We start from the raw sequence: 25,209 nt of genomic DNA on the forward strand, positions 1-25,209 counted from the left end.
AGGTGTTTATTTACCTTCAATTTACCTTTATTCAAAATCAGTTACAAGCGTTCACTCTTTGCCCACAGCACACAGGGAGGCCTGCCTTACTGCTGCTTAGTTCAAGCAGGGTATTTTGTTCATCGTCTCCCAGTCCTTGGACCTTGACTTAGCCTGGTCACCTCTGCACTGCACTGCACCAGTCCGCTCAGGCACTCACTGGGTTTCTGCAACAGGACCTTGTCTTTGTTGGTCCACACATATTGATAACCAACATCCATAAAACACTTAATAATGTGTATAGTAAAAACATTAAGGCACCAGTCAATCTCATTCAGCTGTCTGTAGCCACAAGGAAAACCATAAAAGACCGGACAGGCTGAACAACAGCAAAACAGTTATACTGATACACGCTCACCTCGGGTTTAGGAACCAGGTCAATATTCCTATCAATAAGAAAATTAACCAAGGATAGATGTCCATTCTGAATTGCAGTTTGCAAAGCACTGCTATTGTTCTGAAAGAAATGGTATAGACAGCAAAAACTTGTGGTTTTTTTTTTTCTGGAAAAACAGTACTAAAGAGAGCTATCAATATAGGGTAATCTTTTGTTTAAATTTGTGTTATTATCCCCTCCCCCCAAAAAATCCCTTTAATAAAAAGATATAAAATGAAGTGGATCAGCAGTGAGCATGCTGTGTTTTTGTAAATACTAAAGGAACTTTCCATTTTTACTATATCATAACAAAAATGCTAAAAACACCAGTATTCTATAGTCTTTTTCAGTGTCTCTTAACATAGAGATAAATCAGCATTGCCAGCTACCCTGCGCCATGGACAATGCCAATGCCAAAATGTCTCCTAGTTTGTTAGTTCAGTTTGACCTTTAACAAGCAAGCACAGTCACATTAACAGACTTTCAAAAATAAATCCATAGAAAATTTTCACTGAATAATTCTGCTAAAACAAACAAGCTCTCAGTCTGCTGGAATCATAAACTCCTCGCAGCAGGCAAGCCCAGGCCATTCAACAGATGTGAGCTGGACTGAAGTCCAGGAACCAGATGTGGAGAACAGGTTTGTCATCAGTTCAGTCATACACACTGCCAAAAAGGAGGATTTTCAATTACCCTAGCTGGTTATATTTCCTAGTTGTATTTTTTTTACTATTGGACATACAGCAAATAAAAAGGCTCCACCATAGCACTCTGTCAAATAAATCTATGCTATATATCTTCCACATCGGTTTTTTTATGTTAGCACTCTCTGTATTCCAAATTCTATGTTATTAATTAATTTACTATTTTACCATTTCATAAAAATAAGCAGAGCAAATATGCTGTTTAGGACACACAGAAAAGAGAAGATAAGGTCCCTCCCGCAGCCCAGGATGTCCCGGTACCTGTGTGCTTGAGGGATGCTGTGTACGTACTTGAGTTAAAACATTGATGTCACTCCCTGCTTCCAGTAAGAGTTCAGCACATTTTTCATGACCTCCTTCAACAGACAAGTAAAATGGAGTTTCTCCGTTCTAGACCAACAGAGAGAAAACGTCTGTTCCAATTTAAGCCACGTGACTGTAAGGCTGTGACACAAAACAGGTTAGCTCGATCGGACTCATCCAGTTCAACAGAAAAGGGGAGATGGTCACAAGAGAACACAATCTGAATACTCCTAAATTAACACTTACATGAAATGGCAACTCATCGACACTTAAGTGACAGATGACATTTATGTGGACAGATGTACAGTAAAGGTTTACGATACAGATAACTATTTCATAAATATTAATCGTGCTCTTTTCAAAGAAGATTGCTAACAACAGGCACAGAAACTAAGATGGTGGGTAACAATTGCTACCATTCAACACCAGGCAACTCTGCTAGCATGCTAGCACATACCAGTTTCTGTCAGTCCAATGCCATGGATTTCTGATGAATTCCCAACTCTAGTGCTAGTTATAAGGAGCACTTGTTGCAGAAATAATTATGTTGCATATTTATTTTCAAATCTTCTCACCCCAAGAAAGTCTTGAAGTCTCCACAGCAAGTCTCTGAAAGGTTACACCAGTTGCACAATAATCTAATCCCTGCTTCTCAACTCCTAAATTACGCAAAGATTTACTGGAAGTTACTTTAGTCCTTCAGTATTCACAGAAGCACCATTAAATTCTGATTTTTCTTTGCTTAAACTCCTGCCACCTTTATTCTGGTAAACTTAGTATATTTTAGTGCTTTGCTCATGCTGGGGAAAGAAAGACCCATTTATCCACTGACCAGAACATCTCCAGCTGGACAGGAAGGTCACACGATTAGCTATGGCAAGGCAGGGGCAGAAGCAGTACAAGATTTGTGTGCAGAAGCAACATTGTCAGACAAGGCTTGGAAAGACGAGGGATTCACATTTCAAAGGGGCTCATGTGCCTCAAAGCTTACATAGCTGGAAGTAACAGACAAGTTGGATAAGAGAGAACTCCTCAACCCATAAATCTGTTGCTGATAAAGGAAGAGGAGAGCCTTGGGTAGGAGCGGGTGTCCCTTACTCATTTCACCCGCTGCACCAGCAGAGCAGACCATCAGGCCCTTGGCAGGTTCCCACAGTGGGCATGGCAGCCCACAACAAAGTGAACTCACTTGCCCAGTTCATTCCTGCCCCACAGAAGAAGCAGAAGACACAAGGACCCTTTGCAAAGCAGAAACACTAAGTTGTTGGTGTGCATTTCCCTCGTCCACCCTTACTTTAAGCCCTAAAATTAAGCTCATGAGGGCATCAACTCAGGCATACAACCTTCACAGCTAATACGCAATTTGTGAATGTGCTGGCTGAGCTCACCAACACTAACCCAGCAAAGAAAAAGTGGGTAGTCAGCATCTGCAGCCAGTTCTGTGCAGTCAATTGAGTTCAGATGAAAATGATACAAATCTGAGACGCCTTTGCTGAGGTGCCTGCGATGGCATGTGCTGGGTATGCATGTTGAACTGGCTCAGTGAATAGCCTGAAAAGCACCACAGATGGTAAAAGGAAAGGGATCACGTGGCCAGAAGTGTTGGAGGACAGGAAGCAAGGTGGAGGTTAGGCCCTCCTCTGTTTCCTTCTACCATGCAAGGGCATGCGAGACAGAGGGAAGGCCATTATGTGAGGAATAGGGGACAGAGGAAGAGACACTGAAGGAGTTAACGGAGCTGAATTTATTAGAGGAGGGACAATGAAACAGGATGCAAAAGTACTAGAAAAGCAACAGAACTAATGAAGTTTACTCAGTGCAACGTTTATTCCTTTAATACGTTATTTTTGAGTTGATTTTTTAAATCTCTAACTCTCTCTTTCAGTAATTTTTCTGTCCTTACCTCATTGAGGTCATTTATTTCCTCCCACTGCTCGAGCAGAATTTCTACAACTTCGCTGTGACCATTTTTGGCTGCTAGATGCAATGCTGTGTTTCCGTCCTTGAAATTAAAATGTCAAATAAGGTATTTTAAAACCCAGAATAAAGTCAAAACATCAAGCAAAACCAACACAAAGCCCTTGGTCTTTTACATATATGTCTCTTTTACATACAAGGAGAAGGAAGCAGATCCACGCAGCATGTTCCGAGATTCAGACTAATCCAAAGGGACCTTTTCACATCTACACGGACGTGACCTTGCTGGTCTAGTTGGTTGTCTCATATTTTGAAAACTGCAGCATATGACCAGTGAAAAGACCTAACATTCTAACTCCTAAAGAACAAATTGAACAAAACTTTGGATACTGGTTCCTACTAGGATGGGGACTACACCAAGCACCCAGGATCACTGATTTAAATATTAATGGCCAAAACCTAGGTAAGTATTGAGGAACTTGTAGTGGCTTTGATGCCAACATCGCAATCTTCAGTCTCCTTCTCCATCTGCACGATTTGTCATTAGTTAAAAAAGAAAAGAAAAGAAAAGAAAAGAAAAGAAAAGAAAAGAAAAGAAAAGAAAAGAAAAGAAAAGAAAAGAAAAGAAAAGAAAAGAAAAGAAAAGAAAAGAAAAGAAAAGAAAAGAAAAGAAAAGAAAAGAAAAGAAAAGAAAAGAAAAGAAAAGAAAAGAAAAGAAAAGAAAAGAAAAGAAAAGAAAAGAAAAGAACAAAAAAACCACACCAGCAAGCAAATGAAAACAAAGAGCAAGTTCAGGAAGAGCAGCAGGTTTTGAGCTAAAAGACAATACTGGCACAAGAAAAAGTATAAAACTGGCTAAAACTAAACTGAATCTAGAAATTTGGAGAAAAATCCTAGCCCTCAGAGAGATGAAAGTCTTTTCATTCACAGCACTGTGGAGGGTGGGGGAATTCAAATCCTTTTAGAAATTATGGATGCAGTGTGATTGCTTTTAGTGACCCTGGAGATGAGTTTCTGTCCTGGCTTCTTACTTACTTATTTACTTACGCTGTAGGACGACAGCATTTGTCTCCCATCGTTGCTGTTTACACTTTCATCCAGGTAAGTGTCTGCGACAACATTGTCTTTTAACCTCTGCTGATAAACTGCTCAGCACAGCAGAGCTCTGTTTTGCACTGTAGCTTTTAAACTATTACCAGAATACCAAAAAAAAAGCATAACTTCCTGGGTGCTTACTTACACGGTTCTATAAATGCAGCATCTGACCATTTCACAATTTTTAATGTATTTATCCTTGCAATGCCTCAGATGTAGAGAACCAACTGGCTCACTCCACAAATAGTCAAGTAAGGAGTAAGGAGATTTAAAGGCAGACTTTGAAAGTTATTTAGATACCTGAATATGCAGTGTCAAAAGCAAACTCAACCAAACTGAAGTGTTAAGGCACTTCTGAAAAATAGATATTTCTGAAAATAGGTGTTCATTTGCATCCTGAAGTATTTAAACACCTTTGAAAAATTAGTCATGCAGGACTTAGCAGTGACACAGACACAACCGAGCAGAGTGAAAAACTGGGAAGTATGACCGCCCAGTACAGAGGCTGACACCTTAGTCACCAGACTTTTCCACTTCTCCCAACAGACTGCATACACTAGTCTTGCTTTACAAGAATTATAGATGTGTATAGAAAAGTCTCCCGGCAATAAGACCAAAAGTCACACAGTCTTCCCCTAATTACTGAAAAATCATCATCCTTATACATTTGTTGCTCCAATATATATCACTACCAGGATTGTGACATTTGTACAGCTTATTCTCATTACTTGGTTGTGTAGTAACTACACTGAAACAAAGTAATCTTTCATAGGCACATTTTTAAGTGTACTGCTGTGGAAAAAAAACCTTTACCTTATCTTTTTCAGATGTAAACAGCTTCAGAGTAATCAAATTGTTTATCATGTCAACATGGCCTTTTTCAGATGCCAGAAGAAAGGGCTTTTTACCTTTCTAGAAAAAAATTATGGGAAAAAAATATAGCGTTATTGAAAGTAAAAATACTTTGCTTCCAGTTACTAGATGGCACGCATATGTGCATGTCTATTCTGCATAAAAATTTATGTCGTATGACTAAGTAGATTAATAAAAAAGTAGATATATACAAGAAGAGTAAGATTTTAAAAAAAATGATGCATCATTTAGTTAGTGTAAAAAAACAGATTATACATCTTACATATCTTGAAGAAAATATTTGAAAACTGTTCAGAAATGGTAACAAGGTAGAAAATGTGCTCAAAATATTTAATTCTTAATTCTTCTCACTATGAAAAAATTTATCAAAAGAACGGTGTCATTAAAAGTCTGAGGATGCTCAGAAACAGACAGTAAAGAAGTTGCAAGATTTATTTCCATGGCACAAAATGTTTGATCTGAATTCCTCAAGCACAGACCAGAACAACCGTACCTCGGAAGTTCCATCCAGAAGGCCTGAATTTAGTGCTGTGCATTGGTGGGGGGGGAGGGGAGGAGGGTGGGGGTGTTGGTTAAGCTAACAAAAACTTTTCAATTGTTTACAACTCAACTCCAGAAAGTTATCTTGACATAAAACCATTCCACTGGTCAGGCAGCGAGGCCATAATTGGTTAGACGGCCTCACAAGCTGGTAGTGGCCTGTAGTAAAAGTCTGAGAAAAAAAATACAAGCAACTAATAGAGAATTATGTAAAGAAGATTATTCTTCACCTTTCCTTTCCCAAGGCCCCAAACACAGAGGGTTTTTTTTTTAAATTAACTGTTTTGTCAGCCTTTTCATGTGTGGAAAGAATTCAGAAATTTGCACCATTGAGTCAATACAAGACTTGAAAAAAAGAAGAGGGGAGCTTTGTTCTTTTGGTGATGGATCCTACAAGAATAACTTTTCCTCATGTAAAGTTAAAGTATCCTGCTTAGCTAAGTATGCCTTTAAAGCAAGATCCCAACATTGTGGGAAGGAAAGGGAAGGAAAAATAAAAGCACAGCAAACCTGATGAGGACAAGGCTCTGGCACTGTCAAAGAATTGGTGCACATTTGTAGGATGGTTGTACATAGTTTTATGTTCTACTTTGGCAAAATATGCCCGCATTAGTCATGACTGGCAGGTTTTGGTAAGGGCAGGGGGCTGCAGGGGTGAGGTGTGTGGGAGGAGGTCAGAGACTGCCCTGTGCTGGTCACAGCCATTTCCAGTTGGCTCCACAATGGACAAAACTGACCCACCACATGTCAGCACTTAACACATCAGAGAAGCACGTGATACCTCTGTGAAAACATATTTTAGAAAGGGTGGTCACTGCTATGGGGAGCATGCACAAGGGAAGATACAGGAGGAGACATGAAAGGATGCAAGGGAGGAGACACAGGAGAAGGTACACCCACAGGGTGACTGCAGCCCATGGGAGAACCCTTGCTGGACCAGAGGAAGAGAGTAAGAAACAAAGAGCAGAAAAAAAGAGGAAACCACTGTGGACTGGCCCCAACGTCCTCTGCCTCCCATCCCCTCACCGATGGGACTGAGCATCACATGCAGCAAAAGCAAGGGGAGCAGGGGAGAACAAGTGTCTGGAGTTCTGCTGAGACAGGCAAAGAGGGAGGAAATGTGATTTTCCTAAGTGCTTGTCTGGCTGTTTGTCTTACTTGTTTCTCAATATCCAATCGGTAATTAAAAGTTTATATAACTGGCAATAAATTAAAAAATTCATTGAAATTCCACAAGTCAAGATTGTTTTGCCCACAACAGATGCTTCATGACATCAAAGAAAGAAACATACTGTACCCCATCAGGCTTGTTCAAGTCATTCAGATGAAGATCTTGGAGAAAATAATCAACTATTTTAACGCTGTTGTTCTGAGCTGCGAAGTGCAGTACATTCATTCCTTCCTGAAAAACCATAAGCAGCTCTGTAAGAACAAGACTGATTTTTTTCCAACATAAACGTGTTTAGAGTTGGTGAATATTTAGCATCAACAAACCTCATTCTTAGCCTTTTGATCAGCGCCTGCTTTAACTAATTTTCGCATTATGTCCAGATTTCCACTCCAAGCTGCAAGATGAATCGCTGTCAGGCCATGCTTCAAATAAAACGATAAAGGCAGAAATTACCACCAAAATACCTCATGCCAAATTTCTTTAAATCTTTTTAATTAATTCAGTGTGTGAGTGGGTTCTGCTCTGTGGGCTCTTAGAAAATCCGTATTAACACCTGGTGGTGTGAGTGCGATTCATCTCACTTAAATTAAGCCAAACGTCATGCATCAAGACCTAGCTAAATGCTCAGGCTGAACCTTTTGTTGGCAGAGGGTCTGGCATCTCCAGAGAAGGGCTGATTCCATTTTAAGATGTGGGAATTAAATACCACCTGGAAAACATTCCCTCTCTGCAGAAACCAGGTAGATAGCTAGCACTGAGTGCGGTGGATGACATTTCAGGTGATGATAGGTAATGACTATATTTCCATGCGCCACCATAATTTTCCATTTGTCACCATAATTTTCCATTTAGCCCTCTTTTTAAGGTTCTCTTTTATTCTCTCAAATTCTCTAAAAAGTTCTTCTCTTTTAGGAAAAAAACAAACGCTGTTGATAACTTCTTAGAGACAAAAGGAAAACAGATAAGGAACTTCCAGCCACTGTCTTGGCCACAGATCTCTGTAGCTTTTCCACATCTCTTCCTCAACTTGTGTGTAGTGTATCCAGGTGCACCATCATAAATCATGGCTCATTGTACTAAGTGCTGCATAAACACAAGACATTTGTACTTCACCATAAAAGCACCTGGTCTAAGAGATGGAGTCAGAGGAACCTAAAGGAAGCAAGAGGAATCAAGGCACTTCCTTAGCAGTTATAACGCTTCTCCCCAGTTTCTTCTCTGTAAATGAGGAATAAATAGCTTGATTCCCATCTCTAATGGAGAACAGGAACAGTTTTTATGCATGTTGGTATAACACTTTTGACAGCAGGATGCTTGCTGTGGCAGGGACTTCAGGATACTACTCACAAACTATTCACTGAACAACAGAACAGCTCAGGCTGGAGGAGGCCTCTGGAGGTCACACTTCTATGGCCTCCTGCTCAAAGCCTGTCCTACTGCATCAGGTTGCTCAGGACCTTCTCCTGTCAAGTTTTGGATAGCCTAAAGATTGAGACTCCACAAACTCTCTGGAAAATCTGTTCTGGTGTTTGGCCACTCAGACAGTGAAAATTTTTTTCTCCTTGTCCTTAAGTGGGATGTCGTGTGTTGAAATTTGTGTCTATTGCCTCTTGTCCTATCACTGTGCACCTCTGAGAAGAGTCTGTCTCTGTCTTCTCTATATTCTCCACTTAGGTATCTACAGACAGCCATAAGGTCTCACCTTTACCATTCTCCTCCCAAGGCTGAGCAGACCCAGCTCTCTCAGCACCTCTTCATACACCATGTGCCACAGTCCTAATCATCCCAGGGGCTCTGTGCTGGACTCACTCCAGCTTATCAATGTCTTTATTGGGGAGGCCCAAACTGGGTACAGAAAGCAGCAATTGCAGCAGAAAACAGTGGAGGGCAATATGAAACGTGCATCTGGTGTGCAGGCTACAAGGACAAAGCTGGGCTTGGGCAAAATTTGTGACTGTGGCTCGAAAGTCTGCCCTGAAAAACCTTTCCAACTATGACCAAGGAGAAAAAGTAACTAGACCTCATAGCCTTACACAATGAGAAAACTAGCCTGGTGGATGAGGAGAGAGAAGTGACTACTTATCTCAACTTTCGTAACAGTTTTGACACCGTCCCCTACAACATCCTTGTAGACAAACTGATGAAGTACATGCATAGACAAACAGATAGACCAAGGTGTACTGAAAGTCAGCTCAACTGCCAGGCCCAAAGTGTTCTGATCAGCAGCACAAAGTCCCAGCTGGAGAACAGTCACTAGTAATGCACTCTAGGCATTAGTCCTAGGTCCACTACTGTTTAATATCTGCATTAAAGACCTGAATGATGGAGCAGAGTGCACCCGCAGCAAATTTATAAATTATAATAATTGGGAGGAGTGGCTGGTGGACCAGATTGGTGTGCTGCCATCCAGAGGGACCTCGATAGGCTGGAGAAATTGGCTGACAAGAACCTCATGAAATTCAACAAGGGGAAATGCAAAGTCCTGTACATGGGGAGGAGCAGCCCCAGGCATCAGTACTGACTGCAGGCAAACTGCCTGGGAAGCAGCTTAGCAGAGAAGGACCTGGGGCTCCTGGTGGACACTGAGTTGAACACAAGCCAGGAACGTGCCCTTGCAGCACACAAGGCAAATGGTATCCTGGGCTGCATTAGGAAGAGCACTGCCGCCTGGCCAAGGGAGGTGATTCTTCCCCTCTACTCACTGGTGAGACACACTTCGAGTACTGTGTCTGCTCTAGGCTTCCCAGTATAGGAGAGACATAGAAATACTGCACAGAGTCCAGCAAAGGGCCACAAAGATGATTAAGGGACATCTGACATATGAGGGGAGGTTGAGAGACCTGGGACTGTTCAGACAAAGAAGGCTGAGGTAGATCTTATCATTGTGTGTAAATACCTGATAGAAGGGAGTAAAAAAGATGAAGCCAGCGGTGTCCATTGACAGGGAAAGAGGCAATGGGTACAAACTAAAGTACAGGAAGATCCACTTAAACATAAGAAAAACCTTTTTTACAGGAAGGATGATCAAACACTGGAGTCAATTTCCCAGAGAGGCTATAGAGTCTCCATCCTTGGAGATTATCAAAACCCGATGGGACATAGCTCTGAGCAACCTGCTTTTCTTGACCATCCTCTCTCTGAGCAGGAGGCTGGACTAGGTCATCTCCAAACATTCCCACCTCAGCCACTCTGCGTGATTCTATGCGTGGGCTGTTTGATAGGGAGGAGAAGTCTGGGAGGAGAAAAGGAGGCACAAGGGCAGCAAAAAGGTGGGTTCAGGAAAAAAAAAGAAAAAAGAAAAGGCAAATAAGGTATAAAATCAGCTGGAGAACAAAAAAGGGAAGAATCTCGTGATTGTGGGCTCCTGCTGACAGTAGTGAGGGTGACCTGCAGACCCAAGCTCATCCCAATACAGAAAGGGATCACCTTGGGCTCTCCTGTTAAACTCTCCATCAGGTCCACATCAGAAAGAGCTGGGATGGTAGGGCGGATAAGAAGGGATAAACTTCTACCTTGATATTAAGTGCAGAAGGACAAGTGACATAATTACAGCTTAGTAGTATAGATTTCTTTGCAGTAATGTAATTGTGTATCAGTGCTAATACTGATAACAAGCAATAGAATTGTAACTCAATCACTGCGACTTGGAGTGATATAATTGTGAATTAATACTATTAATAACAGTGGTGTGTTTATTAGACAAGTGATGTATTATTGGTTTCTTAGAGATGTGCTTCTTAATCAATAAGCATCTTAACTATCCCCACGAGTTTTGTCAAGTCTCCAATGTAAAGGAGTACCACGTCGCTGCTAAGAACACTATTGTGTGTTTTCAATCAGCTTATTTTTTTGTACCGAGAAATGTTAAGAATGCTTAAGACCTTGCGCTTATTAATACAAAAAGTATGTCAGAAACTAAAATGGAGTAAGAAATAATTTCATAGTATCTTCATTCTCTTTCTTATCAATTGCATGATCAAAGCAATTGCCAGAGAGTACATGAATCACTGTCAAATACAATATGTAATATCATAATATTTAAGCTCTGTAAGCTAATTATGATGGAGTGTTTCCAACGGTCTTTCAACAAAGATGATTAACAATATCTAAGAATTAAAGACAGATAATAATTAAAAGGTAATGCTTAATTAGAATGAGATTCTCTGTCTTTAATAGAACCCCAACATGAGGGGAGGGTCTATATTTCCAGCCTGGCTTCAATGCACCCTATCAAGATAATTAAAAGACCCATAAAATGTTTTGAGTTACCTTATTGCCCCAACAAACCTGGATGATAGCCACTGAAAAATAATTTGCCATAAAGAATAACTTACAATAGTTACAGAATAAAATTACATTAATACAATGCCCAGGGGTACTCTGTAAAAGACCCAGGGATCCATTTCTTAACTGTCACTACAGAGAGCACTACTGCTTAAAGAAAACTGTCCGCTTCTTGCAGAACTACCCTATTAGCAATTACATCGTAGACTATTGATTTTAGAGTTCCTCATGCAGGCAATGTCTGCAGCTTGCCAGACAAAAAGGGAAACGTTGCTTACAACAGTGCAAGATTTGCTTAGAAGCTGATAGGGTCCAGAAAGATGGAGTATTTCTTCAAAGCAGCATGTGAGGTTTTCACTGACAGGGCAACTTGGGAGAATGTTTCAGAGCAACTCAAGTAGCACTAACAAGGAGATGGTTACCTATATTTCAAGAACATGCCCAAGCCAGGAGCCACTGGTAACTAGAATTGACAGGTCTCTCTCATCTTATTTTCATCCCAACACAATAGGAAAACAAGGCAGCTTTCTCCCTCCACAACCTGGAATTTGCCTTACTTACAAATTAAACACTGCCCCATATGGTGCATTAGGAGAAAGAAGCAAACAGGGGAAGATTCAGGGTAAATGATTCATCTATTTTCATTACTCAGTTCACTGGAAAACCATTGCTTTGAATAGCCTGTTTATTAATAACATACGATACATTCAGTTTTAATACCTGAATCAAATCTTACACCGTGGATCACCATCTGGCCCAACCAAATCAGCCACACACTGCTAAACTATTAATGTCATGGAGCCCGCAGAGCAACTGACAGTTTTGCAGTAAGCTACTCACATAAAAATGGAGGGAAAGCACACAAGGAGTTACTTTCTGAGCTCCTAGTGATCTTTACTAATTTTTACTTTTAGTGATTGCTTTCATATAAACTGCCCAATGATTAATACACAGCTACCACAGAGAGCGTATTGGACAACCACCCTTGCGCTCACTCAAGTATTCAACACAGCCAGAGCTCTAGGCAATGTGTTTTTCCTCTGACAATGGTTTTGTTTTTCATACAAATGTGTGCAGTCTTAAGACGAACTGAAGCATTTACAGCAAGCACTTAACTTTGCAAAACAGGGAGCATAAGGCAAATATTCACTTTTACCCTAAACTGTTCCTGTACTGTGTGAATGAAAACATGTAAACCAGCTTACCTGATCCGCCATATCAAGTCTAGCTTTGTGATGGAGAAGAAAATCCACCACCGACATATGACTTCTTGCAACAGCAAAATGGAGCGCGGTACGCTTCAGCTGAAATAAGCAAAGCTTTGGTTGTCAGGTCCATAATACAGTTCTTTTCCTTGTGCAGGTGATCAGGATTTCTGAATTCACTGATTTCTGATTTCACTGAATTCACTACAACAAACGTAGTTGTTACCGTATTTCTCCTTCAAGAGCCACGCTTGCTCTTTACATGCATTTTTGCTCCCTTGGATAGAATTCAGGTATTTATCTTAAAGATTTCTTGTACAAACAGAATGATTTAATTACTCTACATAGCATCATCCCTTCACTGAAATTCACTGAAATGTCAAAGTGGGATTAAGTAATCATACGCTGCGTAGAGGAGATGCACGCAGTACAAGAAGCATCCATGTTTACTGTTTTATTATATGGTTGTATTTGAAAAGCTGAGGAGTAGATTTATGCAATCAGACTATATCCCTGCAATGCATGACGAGATTCCTCTCTCACTGTTAGTCACCTTCCCAGACTGAGTCATTGTCTATGTAAATGAAAACTTCCACCTTGCAAACAGTGAGTAATTTTACACAGGTGAATAGGCTCACTGTTTATGAGGAACAATTGATGATTTTTTCATTAAAGTAATTAACGGTGTGAATTTAAAAAGGATTGGTTAAATTGAATTAAACTTTAGTGGACAGAATTTTGCTTTCAGTTAAAGTGAACGTAACTGGGTTTAACATAATTCACTGAGAGTTTCCGTACAAGGATATGTCAGTGATTTAAGTAATTAACTTTAAAAGTCAGCTTGGATTTGTTCTCTTATGCTTCTATGCAAATCAGCTGACTTATCCATGTATAAGTCTAAATTTACAGCTATATGCATTAAAAGCATAAAAAGGTGGGATTTATGATGTGCATAAGAAAGAGCCTCTTGCACAGAAATAGTTCTATCAGCAAAACTCGCCTTTTAGCAGCCTTGCTTATAACGAATGATTTCGCCAGAATAAGCTACTTACTCACTAGAAGAATCAATCGATGCACAACACCCATGTAGCTATGCTAGTAGAACTCTTATACTATAGGTCTGATTTAAAGTTGACAGGGTAAAGATTCAGACTACCGGACTGGAAAAGTATTTAGTTTAATTTCCTGAATTCTGGAAAGCAATAAGGAAGCAAGAACTATTTTTTAAGTGACTTTTTACAGTACTATGTAATTGATAGGAATGCTCTCATTATTCAAGAGAAGTTTACTCACAAGAAACTTTTGCTCACTCTCTTTTTCACAAACAAACCAAGGAATGCACCTGTACTATCTCCTCAATTCCCCTGTGGGGAAAAAATGCATATGGGCATGGGAAGCAAGTTTTTTCAGAACCCATGATTAAGTAACATCGGATGTTCATGAGTAGGTGATTTATACACAACCACTGAGGGCAAACTGTTCTCCATAACTCCCAGATTAATATCATGACCACTCCATTGCCGTTGAACTACCTCTCAAGTGGAACACAGCCCTATATTTTGTTACTGTGAAGTCTACACCCTCAGATTTCAGGCGTAGAGTTGATGTCAGCATAAGAAATGCATTTTTGTCTACCTAGGGTAAATCTGAACTCTGATCTCAGCCTGGAGCCAGAGGACGTGGTAGATTGCTTCCCTGGTTCCATAAAAACTGAACAATTACAACTCACATTTGAAATTTGTAACGCTAGCAGCATAAATCCATTCTCAAAGTGACTGTGAAGTTAAGTCCTTCTGCTCTGAAAGATGAGGAACTTGAGAAATTAGTCACCCCAAACCAGAGTAAATATTAGAGCAGGGACCGCAATTCAGAATTCCTTAGTTCCCAACGTGATGCACAGACTGGTGGCTAAATGCAAAGACCTGTGGGTTGCGCTGCACAAATCCTACTGTCCATACTGGACGCGTGAAACGTTTCCTAATCAGGTCCTAAAAGGGACTCCCGCAGCCTCACCACCTTGCAGCTGACAGGGCTAGTGTGCTGGGATTCCACCGTGCAACTCCCAGGAGTCATATTCCAGATCAGTGATCTGTCAGATGCTTCATACTCACGGTATCTACAGCATTTATATTAACATTCTTTGAAAACAGCTTTTCCATGGTTTCCAAATTGTTCATTTTAGCAGCATATTGAAATTCTCTCTCATCTGGCAACACTGTGGAAAAACATGATGAAAAAATCGTATTACTAAAGAAATAGCCACAACTAACAGTGTGATGATACTGTTCTTACCTTCTGTTATTTGTCCTGACTTCATATGTTATGAGAATCATTTCCTTCTCATCACAGAAGTGTTCCAGGATTACATTTTTCTCCTCTAGAGACAACTGGCTGATGTTTCTAGTTTCAACTCTTAAGCGCAAATAGAGGTAGACTTTTCACAGCACAGATTACCGTTATTTGCACTGCTTACAGGAACAAGAGTTCATTTATGAAGCTCTCGCCATCTAAATGGATCCCAAAGTACTTAGAGGCATAGCAGTGAACAGTATGAACTGCAGCATTTATTGCCTATTCTTGGAAAAGTTCTCTGTTTTAAAACAGAATACAGCACCAAAACACATAAACATGTATACAGTAACCGTGTGGTACGACCCAACTGAAAAAAAACCACCCCCAAACACCAACAAAAAAACCAGGAGTTATATGGGGCAGGGGTGTGCGTGGGGGAAAGGTGTGTACTTTTCCTTGGTATTTGGTGACAATGTGGATCTTACTATTAAATTGGGACCTCAATACAAAAATGAACATCTGTATGGTCAACTCAGGTAGCTGCAGTGTGCATTTAGACACCTAACTTCAGTAACTTTGGAAAATAGAATTCCTGTGACTGATAACCGGCTTAGCTAACTTAAAGGTCGGAGTGTTTCTCATGTTTCTACCTTGATATCTAATTAATCACTGAGAAAAAAATTAGTGTAGCAGTTAAATCGGTTGCAAAAATGTTAGTACTTATTTTTAATTTCCTAGCATATCACACTTAAAAAGTGAATCACTTAAATATCTGCTGTCTAGAATATTTTGGCCTGAAAGTTGCTTGTCCAATGACATGACCAAAGAGGACAGCACTCTGTTGAACTAGAAACTGAAGCCATTATCTGTTCCTCAGAGGCTTCTCACGCAATTTCATCCTACTGCATTATGTCTAAGTTCATTAACGCCTAATGAGAATACAGCTTGAGGCAGTATGACTGCAAAGCATACTAAGGAAAATCAGTATGGCATTCACTTAATTGCATTTTACATGTTACCCATAATTATAATCTCAGTGGGAATAATCATAGTTATACTGTACAAAATGAGCTAGAAATTAAACTGGACACTTGTAAAACTGTTTCCAGTTTTCCTATTACATTATCCAAGTACCTTAAACAGAAGCATCCTCCAAAATTCTCTGGAAGTCACGGACTACTACTTGCTTGTTTTACAACATGGGGGCACAGCCAAAAAAAACCACAAAAAAAACCCAGTTGCAAATAAAAATGCACCCCTGGCGCCTGTGATAAGAAGCATGGCAGACAGCAAAACCAGCATCACAAAGAGGGATCTTTGCCAAATAAATGCCTTCACTCGTAGTTTTTGTAATCTACGCCCTAAAGAAGTATCCAGCAGAGCTTTCCACTACCTTGATTTCAAACATGGGTAAATCAATGGTCGCAGGATATCTCGCTCAAGGCAGATTTGTGGCAAACACAGAAACAAAATGTAGGACACCAATTAGCTGCTATTAGTTACAATTAGGCCACACTTCATTCCTACTGACTGCTGATGGTCACTCAGTCACACATGTATGATGCAAAGATAAATGCTGCTGCATCTCAGGATATTCGGGAACAACCCAAACAGTATACTAGCACTGTCTTCAAGAAACAAGAGAAAATGATGTTTCTTTAGTGTTGCTGCATTGGCAAGGACAGTTTTGTTGTAGTTCTGACAAAAAGCTAATGCCTGATCTTTTCTCTCTTGTCCAGAAGTCATGAACTTGCCATATGCTGTTAAAAACAAGACCTTTTGCTTTGGATGTGATGTTTCTTAATAATCTCTCTTTTTTAATACCTCTTAATTCAGGAGTTAATAACAGTGGCAATCCAGACACACCACGGCACTGACTTGCTCCACAACCTCTTGCTGCTTTTGCAGAATGATTTTTTCAGGCATGAAATTACAGCATTACAGAGCTGACAGACTACAGATTTATGGAAGCTTTCTCTCCAAACTGGGGTCTCCAGGATTTGGCACTCCTTGCATTATTAATAACGAGTCTATTTTCAAGCAGCAATCAATTATCTGTTTGTGGCTGTCAATCTTTCTGGGGGATTATTTTCTTTGGCTTCATAGAAAATGTTTGGCTTATTGCCCTACAGGTTATACCATAACTACATATTCATGTTATAACAATGAAATAATTATATATGGTTTTTCTTTTAAGCTAACTAAAAGTAGTAATTTTATCAATTAATTTCCTTTGTAGAGAGCCCTGTCTGTGTTGTGTGGAACATCCCACAATTTCTCCTCTCTTGGAAGAGCAAGGAAGTAAGAAGATGCAGAAAAGTGAATGTTTTTTTTTACCTGAAAACAGAAAGTCTTCCTCAAAAGAAACTCAAGCTTTGAGGTACCTTCAATTTTCCTTTCCTCATATTTACACCTTATTTTTAGTAGCCTCAATCTGTCTTCCAGTAATACCACAAATAAGGAGGACTTCCAATGAGGTAAAAATGTGCACCAGAGGCTTCAGTATTCATTGACAATGGAAATTTTTCCCCGGTCCCCACCCTACTATTTTTAATTTCCTGTTGTGGATTCCACTGGATGAAATCTGTCATTGTCTCAAAAAGCACATGGAAAAAACTCAGGAATTTGAATTGGCTGAAGAGTTCCAAGGAGGTGAAACACAAAACCAATAACAATATTCAGATTCAAATGACAGCAAAAATTATTTTACTCTATTGTTTCTAAAATTTAATGGTTTTGTAACATTTTCAATGTTTTCTCTATGTTTCCTTGTTTGTTACTGGAAATAAAATGACTAGGGCAAACGAGGTATTTTGTTAAGTCACAAGAATCTTTTTCTAAAATAATGATTTTCCAATTCAAAGAAGTAATGGGAAAAAACTACCTATCGAGTCCAACAGTGCTACTTTATTTGTCTCTGTTCTTTATCTGCCCTCTTTGCCAGCCTGGCAGCAGGAAGCACGGCCCAGGAGAACGGCTCCTGGCTGTCATGCTGCGATCACAGGGCAGGGCCGCGGGCAGGGTTTAACAATCAGCTCTCAGTTTCCACAAATAAACCGTTTTCACTAATTGCAGCCCACGCCAGAGCAGGCAGTTCTTCCACCCACCGGTTTGCGGGATGGAAGCTGGAGACCCCATCACTGGGAGTCGTGCTGCTGAGCGCCAGAAGGTCCTCTGATTCTGGTGTGCCCCCCCAAAATGGGGGTGCCGGAGCGGGTGTGAAGGTGTCGGCCGGTGCTCAGCCCCTGGGATGTGACTAATGCCAGCGAAGCCCCTGGGACAGCTGCAGGGGAGAAGTTAAAGCGGGGCCGCTGGGCCATTTGCAGGACCCGTCCCTCGGAAGATGGAGATGCCAAACCCCAGCTCCCGATCCCACATCAACACATCCTCTCCTCACTCTTTTCCCCCTCCAACGCTCATTTTGTTATTTGGTCGAGGCAAGAAGGGGTTTGGGGTGGACCCCACCATCCCGGCAGCCCTGACAGTGCTGTCCCACCGCCACTGGGCCACCTGGCCCCCGACCCCCGCGCACTCACGGCCGTCATGGCTCGCTGCCCCCGCTCCCGGCATGGCATCCTCCCCGGCGCGCAGCAGGCGGCTCAGCCCCTTCATCGCTCCCTTGTCTCCTCTTCCTCCTCACCCGAGGGAAGGGGCCCCAGGCCGGGGCGCCGAGGGAGGTGCCCAGCCCCACACTGGCCCTGACAAACCGGTTCCCGGTGCTGCGGGTTGAGCGGAGCATGCCCGGCCAGGGCCTGGCTGGCTGCGCCCTGGCTGCACCATCCCCAGAGGCAGAGGTGCCGAGCAGCTTTAGGAGTTTGTTTTAAAAGAAACCAGGAACTAAATACATGGAATTTCTTGATGCACTGAACAGGGTCATCTTTGCACGATCTTCTCTTCTAGTCTTCTCTAGTGGCTGGCTGTACGTGCGTATCCCAATTTGCACCTACAAATGCACACACAAGACAAGAAGGTAGTCCTGTTTACTCCTAAAGCACTTCCCAAATCCCCACACAAACAAGAGGCACTTTTGGAAATCAATGCCACAAGTGCACCCATATGGAGACACACAGAGGCGTCACAGCTCGGATGGGACCCCCGGGCCAGGCGCCTGTGTTACCAACCGCAGGGAGCTCCCCAGTCACGGAGCTCTCTGCAGGCTGAAGGCCAATCCGGAGGGAAATTCCTCTTGGAATTATTGTCGCTGCTGTCCAGCAGTGTTCACTGGGCTGGAGAGGGAGGCCGTGCCTGCACCCCTGCAAGCTTGACGCAGCCTTGGGATGCGGGAGACTGAGGTGCTCCTGCTGTAAATTTGGGCAGAAATATGCACATGTGGTAGCAGTACTGATGCAATCACCATTTTCAGGTAGACAATACTTGAATTTCCTTTTGTCCAAGTCTGGTCAAAATTGATACACGCATCCCCACAGTTTCAGTTTCTGTGAACTGACACATCCGTCTAATCTACCTAATTCTCAATTTAAGTCCACTATTGTTTTGGTTTACTTAAGCCAACATTGATGTTTCATTTCATGTAGACAATGATTATCTCCAGTAGGGCATAAAAATTGTTTAAAGTGACTAGGTTAAATTTTACTGTAAAAACAGCCTTTGCTATTGCTGACGTTTGAAAACAGATATTGGAAAGGTAGCTCCAAGAATGCAGGACCATCAGTCTTCAGCCTACACAACTGTAGACACATTCGAGTTCCTTTGCTATAATTTTTTCTTTGCAATTAAATTACGCAGTCACCTTAACTTCCAAGATTACTAACACCATACACATCCATAGTAAAATTAATCTGAAAGACTCAAAAGAGATTGTAAATTGAGAAAATTTTGATTTTTGCTCATACTCTGATTATCATATATGAAGAGACTTCACAGTTCCTTTCTCCTTTAAGCGTTTTTGATACAGTCAGGCTGTGATGTATAAAAATCTTTACATTTGATACACCTTGGTCTGATAAGACAGTTTCATCAACTGTACTTCCAGATAATATTACTCAGCTGAAAAAAAAAAAACCCAACCAACTGTGAAAATAAACCCAGAGTGAGAACAAGTAACTGATTTAGCTGTAGCTGAATCAGGTTTCACTTTTACTTGCTTCCTGTGAGTCAAATGTTCCAGCAAAACTTCTTAAGAGGAAGAGTTTTATTTCTGTATGGTGCCCGGGCTAGTAATACAGACCGCAACATTAATGCTCATTTTCGAAATCAGAGGCAACAGACAACTGTCGAATGATTAGGTTTGCCTACAAAGCCAGCACCAAAGGAGGAATATATTTGCAGCCTCATACAGAGCACAAGTTACAGTGTGAATCTTTAAAACAGGATAATAATTTTACATACAGTCCAGAAACATCAGCTGTTAGTTTCCAGTTCCAATTACTATCATGCAATTCTATTTCACAGCATATCCCTGGTCTCTAAACTAACTTTGCCAGTACAACCATACTTTATGTGCTCAAACTTTGCAAATACCAAGTTTACTGCATTCTCTAACCACTTCCCACAATCTTGATTCTTCCAAATGGCCTCAGAGTAACCAGCAGAAAAGGCTGATGCAGACACTAATGGAGATACAGCATCCGGAACAAATGCAGAGCAAGGGAGTACTGGAACATCTTCCTCACATGCTTTTACAGAGCTTCCTCTCTGCCAGGAACTCAGAGCATTTTTTTAATATTTAAAATAACAGTAGTAATAAACACATAAACAAGTAGAACTAATATAAAGAGAAAATGTAAGGTAAGACAAAAGCATGTTGAATAGTGCATAAAGAAGAGGAACAAGCAAAAATTACATCCTGTATGTGGCCGGTATTATGTTTTTATTAAACTGTGTATTAAACTGTATTAAGCTGTGTACTTTTACTGAAAGTATGAAATTCTGCAGAATTCTGAATCCCATGGTGCATGAATTGTTAGGCTGTGCAACTGCAGCACCTTACAGTAACACTCATCGCTTCCCTCCTCCCTTATGGTTTACAGCTACCTGTTGCCAATTGCCTTTGCTTATGAGTAGTAATTAGAACAATGAAATGGAGAGGCCCAGTCTCAACAGATGCTCACATGTACAAATGGCTGCCATAAAAGACAGGGTAGAGATCTCCACAACATCAGCCAGCCAACAAACTCGGGCACCTCTGGGCTGCTCCCTAGGCTCACTTGTAGGCAGTAGGGTCCTGGATAGGATTGAGAAGTGGACCCACGCAAACCTCATGAAGTTCAACCAGGCCAAGTGCAAGGTCCTGCACCTGGGTCACGGCAATGCCAAGCACAAATACAGGCTGGGTGGAGAATGGCTTGAGAGCAGCCCTGAGGAGAAGGACTTGGGGGTGTTGGTGGATGAGAAGCTCAACATGAGCCGGCAATGTGTACTTGCAGCCCAGAAAGCCAACCACATCCTGGGCTGCATCAGAAGCGTGGCCAGCAGGTCGAGGGAGGTGATTCTGACCCTCTACTATGCTCTCATGAGACCCCACCTGGGGTACTGCATCCAGCCCTGGGGCCCCCAACATAAGAAGGACATGGACCTGGTGGAACAGGTCCAGAGGAGGGCCACCAAGATGACCAGAGGGCTGGAGCACCTCTCCTGTGGGGACGGGCTGAGACGGTTGGGGTTGTTCAGCCTGGAGAAGAGAAGGCTATTCTCTTTAGTGGCCTTCCAGTACCTGAAGGGGGCCTACAGGAAAGATGGGGAGGGACTCTTGATCAGGGAATGCAGCAATAGGATGAGGGGTAACGGTTTTAAACTGAAAGAGGGGAGATTTAGATTAGGTATTAGCAAGAAATTCTTTCCTGTGAGGGTGGTGAGGCACTGGCACAGGTTGCCCAGAGAAGTTGTGGATGCCCCATCCCTGGAAGTGTTCAAGGCCAGGCTGGATGGGGCTTTGAGCAGCCTGGTCTAGTGGTTGGTGTCCCTGCCCATGGCAGGGGAGTTGGAACTAGATGATCTTTAAGGTCCCTTTCTATGATTCTAAGATTCTTGATGGCTTCAACCTTCTGCTTGGATCTGCATACTACAATGTGAGCGGGAGGGAGAGAGAGAGAAGGGGGGGAGGCGGGGGGGGGGAAAGGCATGTGATAAACTATCCCCAAAATTATTGCAACATGGATCAAGCTACAGGCTGACCAATTCAAGCCCAAACTCTGCCCTGCTGATGTTCCTGCCTGTTACTGACACTCCAAAGTGAAACTTCAGCAACTCTGAGAACAAAACAGCATAAGCTAAAGTATTTATATATTCCCAACAGGAAAGTTTCTAGAAATGGAGATTTTGAGACACCCAGGTTAGACAACCAATAAACACAACTGGTTACCATGACATCCAACCACAGCAAGACATTCTGTAGGCAAGATATTTCAAAACTCAAAAGTAAATAAAGATATTACTACAGATAGCAGTAAGCAGATTCAACTGGAAAATGCTACTCTACAACCTAAATTTCTGGGTATTGAGGATTTACTAGATAAACTCAAGCAAGTCTTGTTCTTAGGGGTGCATCTCTATGATTGTCCCACTTATGCCAATCATCCTCCTTACAGATTAGTGCTTTGTGGCCAGGCATACGCTATCTGCATTCCTTTCTTCAGAAGTGGTGAAGAACATGAAGATCACAGAAGTGTCATCCTTTTTCTCTATCATTCATAACTAAAAGAGGAATTCAAGATAACATATGTATATATCTACCTTAAACAAGAGAGAAACTTACACTACACAAAAATTCTCATCCGCTGCCAACCCACATTGCTCATGTGCTTCAGAACTGTGGATATACTCAGTGCAGAATGGCTCACGCATAGGAAGTAGTTTATACATTAAGTTAAACACAGCTATAAAGAAATTTCCAAATGCTAATGAAAACAGATTTTAAGTTAAGGTCAATTATATAACACACACACACAGAGAAAAATGCAAAGCAAAAACATTGCTTACGCAGTCTTCTCTACAAGAACTGAGATGAAAAATTGTATCGCAGAAGTTTATGACAATACTTAATCATGTACTGAAGGCCTTCTTCAGATAAAAATAGTAATAAATGTGGTATGAGAAAGTATAAGGAATATATGAAAAAAAAGGTTTCTGTTTTCCATTGCAGGAAATAATTTACCTGGAAAACATTAAAATAATCTCACTGAGCACCTTCTGTAAACACACTGAATCACCTTTCCAAATAGTATATTTTTACACGCTTCTCAAAAGACAGATATTTCTGGCTTTAGAATCATATTGTGAGTTTTCTTTGCACATTAATTCTAACATACTCCACAACTTTAACTTCATTACACTCAGGTAACTCTACGACACTTTTTTTAAACAGATGGTAAGACAACTTCTGAGACTAAGCCAAACTAACATCATTTGTTCAATTACTTAAAGGTAGTTTACTTTTTGCTAAGTAATGCGTAAGTAAAAATACACATTTTAAAGAAATACACACCATGACAAGGTAATACTTGGATTCTACACTTTATTGAATCAGACAGACACAGTCTAACAAAGGGACAGGTGTTCACTTTCTAAACGGCAGCAGTAGCTTAAGTCACTGTTCCCTCAGTTGCTTTTATGTCTTTCCTACCAAAAGTTTCCAGCTCCCACCTCTGTCAACAGACCAGCTGATGCCGAATGCTCACTAACCCGCTTTAGAAAAAGTCAACTGAGTCAGCTTACGTGGCCTGAGCTAGTCCAGCTGATTTGGTCCTTAGCAGATAAGGGAGCACTGACATGAATGCAAATGACAGCGATGTGGGCACTGTGGCATCTGGCAAACAGATGAGCAGGTACAGATGGTGAAATCATTCCAGCAAGTTTGGAAACCAAAAAGCACATTCTGGACTTAGCCTGGGCTTCTAAAACATACCAGGTACACATTTGCTTGTTTAAGAAACAAGCAAACCCCAAAGTACTTTCAATACAGTTAAATGACAAAGCAGATGCTTCTACAGTAGCTACTTCTTTTAAAGATTTTGCAATTAAAAAGCAGTTTATATTCCATATAGGTTTTGACATTTTTTTGTATGACTTATAAGAAATATGCTGTCATCATAAATTATTTGCCTGATAAATATTTAATTATATTAAAATGTCTGCATTTAAGCAATTTGGTGTGAACAGAAAAAAAATCTAAACAGGGTATTTTAAATATTTGCACTTTACAACTTCCTCCTTCCACATATGCATGCATAAAATATCATTTATTCAGAAATACAAAATAATTTTAAAGAGAAAGATAGGTAAACAATAAGATGGTTCAGCATCTTACTTATTTGCACATCATTCACATTATTGCACCATGAGACCTTTTATTTAGCGTAAATTTAGTCCTAATGACCAGTAACAATTTCACAATTGTGAAGAAAATTTAAGTTCTCAGTGTCTTTGGAAAGGCCAAGGACCAAACAACATCTGTCTGACTAACCTGGAGGAATTCTTCTCCCATCGATAGGTTTATTAACATTTTTTAAATCAGTGAAGTCATCCTGTATCTTAACACAATGAGTCCTTCAGGGCTGGTCCCCCAACTCTTACTGAAGTCATTTTCAGTGACAATAATGAAAGCTTGACTGTGGTCTAAATTCTTCCTCTTTTCCTTTGAAATCAATCAATTTTTCTGTCCACTGAGAAGACAAACGTTCATAAGCTGATATCAAGCAACTTGGCTCTTCTCTGTTATCACACAGCTAATACCACAATTAAATTTGGTGTTGAATTGTCCAACGAAGTGTCAGCCTCAGCTCCTATGGCTACCACAGCCAATACAACCAAGACAGAGAAGACGGCAGGTCAGGTGTGAGAAGAGGGCCTTCAGTAAGCACAGCGTGAAACACTAGCTAATGACTCCTGCTTTCCAGGGAGCTTGCCCTACAGGCTTGCCCAACAGCAGCTCTAATCTCCCTGTTCTGTTTGTCGAACAGCAGAGAGAATTCATGAGGATGCTCGTGACTCTAACAAAGTTCCACATGTTCAATAAAAACAAAATCAAAGTGCTAGCAAAATTTGATTCTTGGAAACAACTGGGAAAAAAAGTATTATTCTTCAAAAAAAAAAAACAAAAACCTCAGTTGTACCGCCTCTTCTACCTCAAACATCATGTCTTTTTACACAGGCATACAATGGCTCCGAAGTGACAGGCACCTGAACCCAGGCTACCACCAATGCTAAATTAATTTGCAGTCATAAAACACTATGAAATACTTCATACAGAATATGTTGCTCCACGGTCATTTAAAAAACATTTCAATTGTATGCTTGGAATTGCATGACTTGGCCTTTTTTGATACTGACTGTGAAGTTGTTACTCCAGACCTGAAGTTAAAGAAAGACAAAAAAACAGTAAGAGGGGAAAAGATATACAATGCATACCTAACACAACTTCTACAACACTAAATATTTTTCTAAAATTCATTA

At 40.9% G+C, this 25,209-nt stretch overlaps 2 protein-coding genes across 15 annotated transcripts in view; both read right to left on the bottom strand.

The window, feature by feature from the left end:
- Positions 1-18,411, bottom strand: part of ANKDD1B (ankyrin repeat and death domain containing 1B) — a 33,279-nt gene extending 14,868 nt beyond the window's left edge. Inside the window, exons 1-9 of the mRNA XM_074570113.1 lie at positions 18,336-18,411; positions 14,619-14,722; positions 12,508-12,606; positions 7,342-7,440; positions 7,145-7,249; positions 5,248-5,346; positions 3,326-3,424; positions 1,411-1,509; positions 398-496 (exon numbers count right to left, since the gene is read on the bottom strand). Coding sequence (XP_074426214.1) covers positions 398-496; positions 1,411-1,509; positions 3,326-3,424; positions 5,248-5,346; positions 7,145-7,249; positions 7,342-7,440; positions 12,508-12,606; positions 14,619-14,722; positions 18,336-18,411 — 879 coding nt within the window. The remainder of the gene's footprint in view (positions 1-397; positions 497-1,410; positions 1,510-3,325; positions 3,425-5,247; positions 5,347-7,144; positions 7,250-7,341; positions 7,441-12,507; positions 12,607-14,618; positions 14,723-18,335) is intronic.
- A 4,845-nt stretch (positions 18,412-23,256) lies between these two features.
- The window catches only part of POLK (DNA polymerase kappa), a 38,643-nt gene continuing 36,690 nt past the window's right edge, over positions 23,257-25,209 (bottom strand). For all 14 annotated transcript variants that reach the window (XM_074570039.1, XM_074570028.1, XM_074570034.1 and 11 more), the window contains one exon: positions 23,257-25,107. In XM_074570039.1, coding sequence (XP_074426140.1) covers positions 25,023-25,107 — 85 coding nt within the window. In that variant the 3' untranslated portion in view covers positions 23,257-25,022. The remainder of the gene's footprint in view (positions 25,108-25,209) is intronic.

The sequence above is a fragment of the Larus michahellis genome, chromosome Z, assembly GCF_964199755.1.
Source record: "Larus michahellis chromosome Z, bLarMic1.1, whole genome shotgun sequence".
NCBI lineage: Eukaryota > Metazoa > Chordata > Aves > Charadriiformes > Laridae > Larus > Larus michahellis.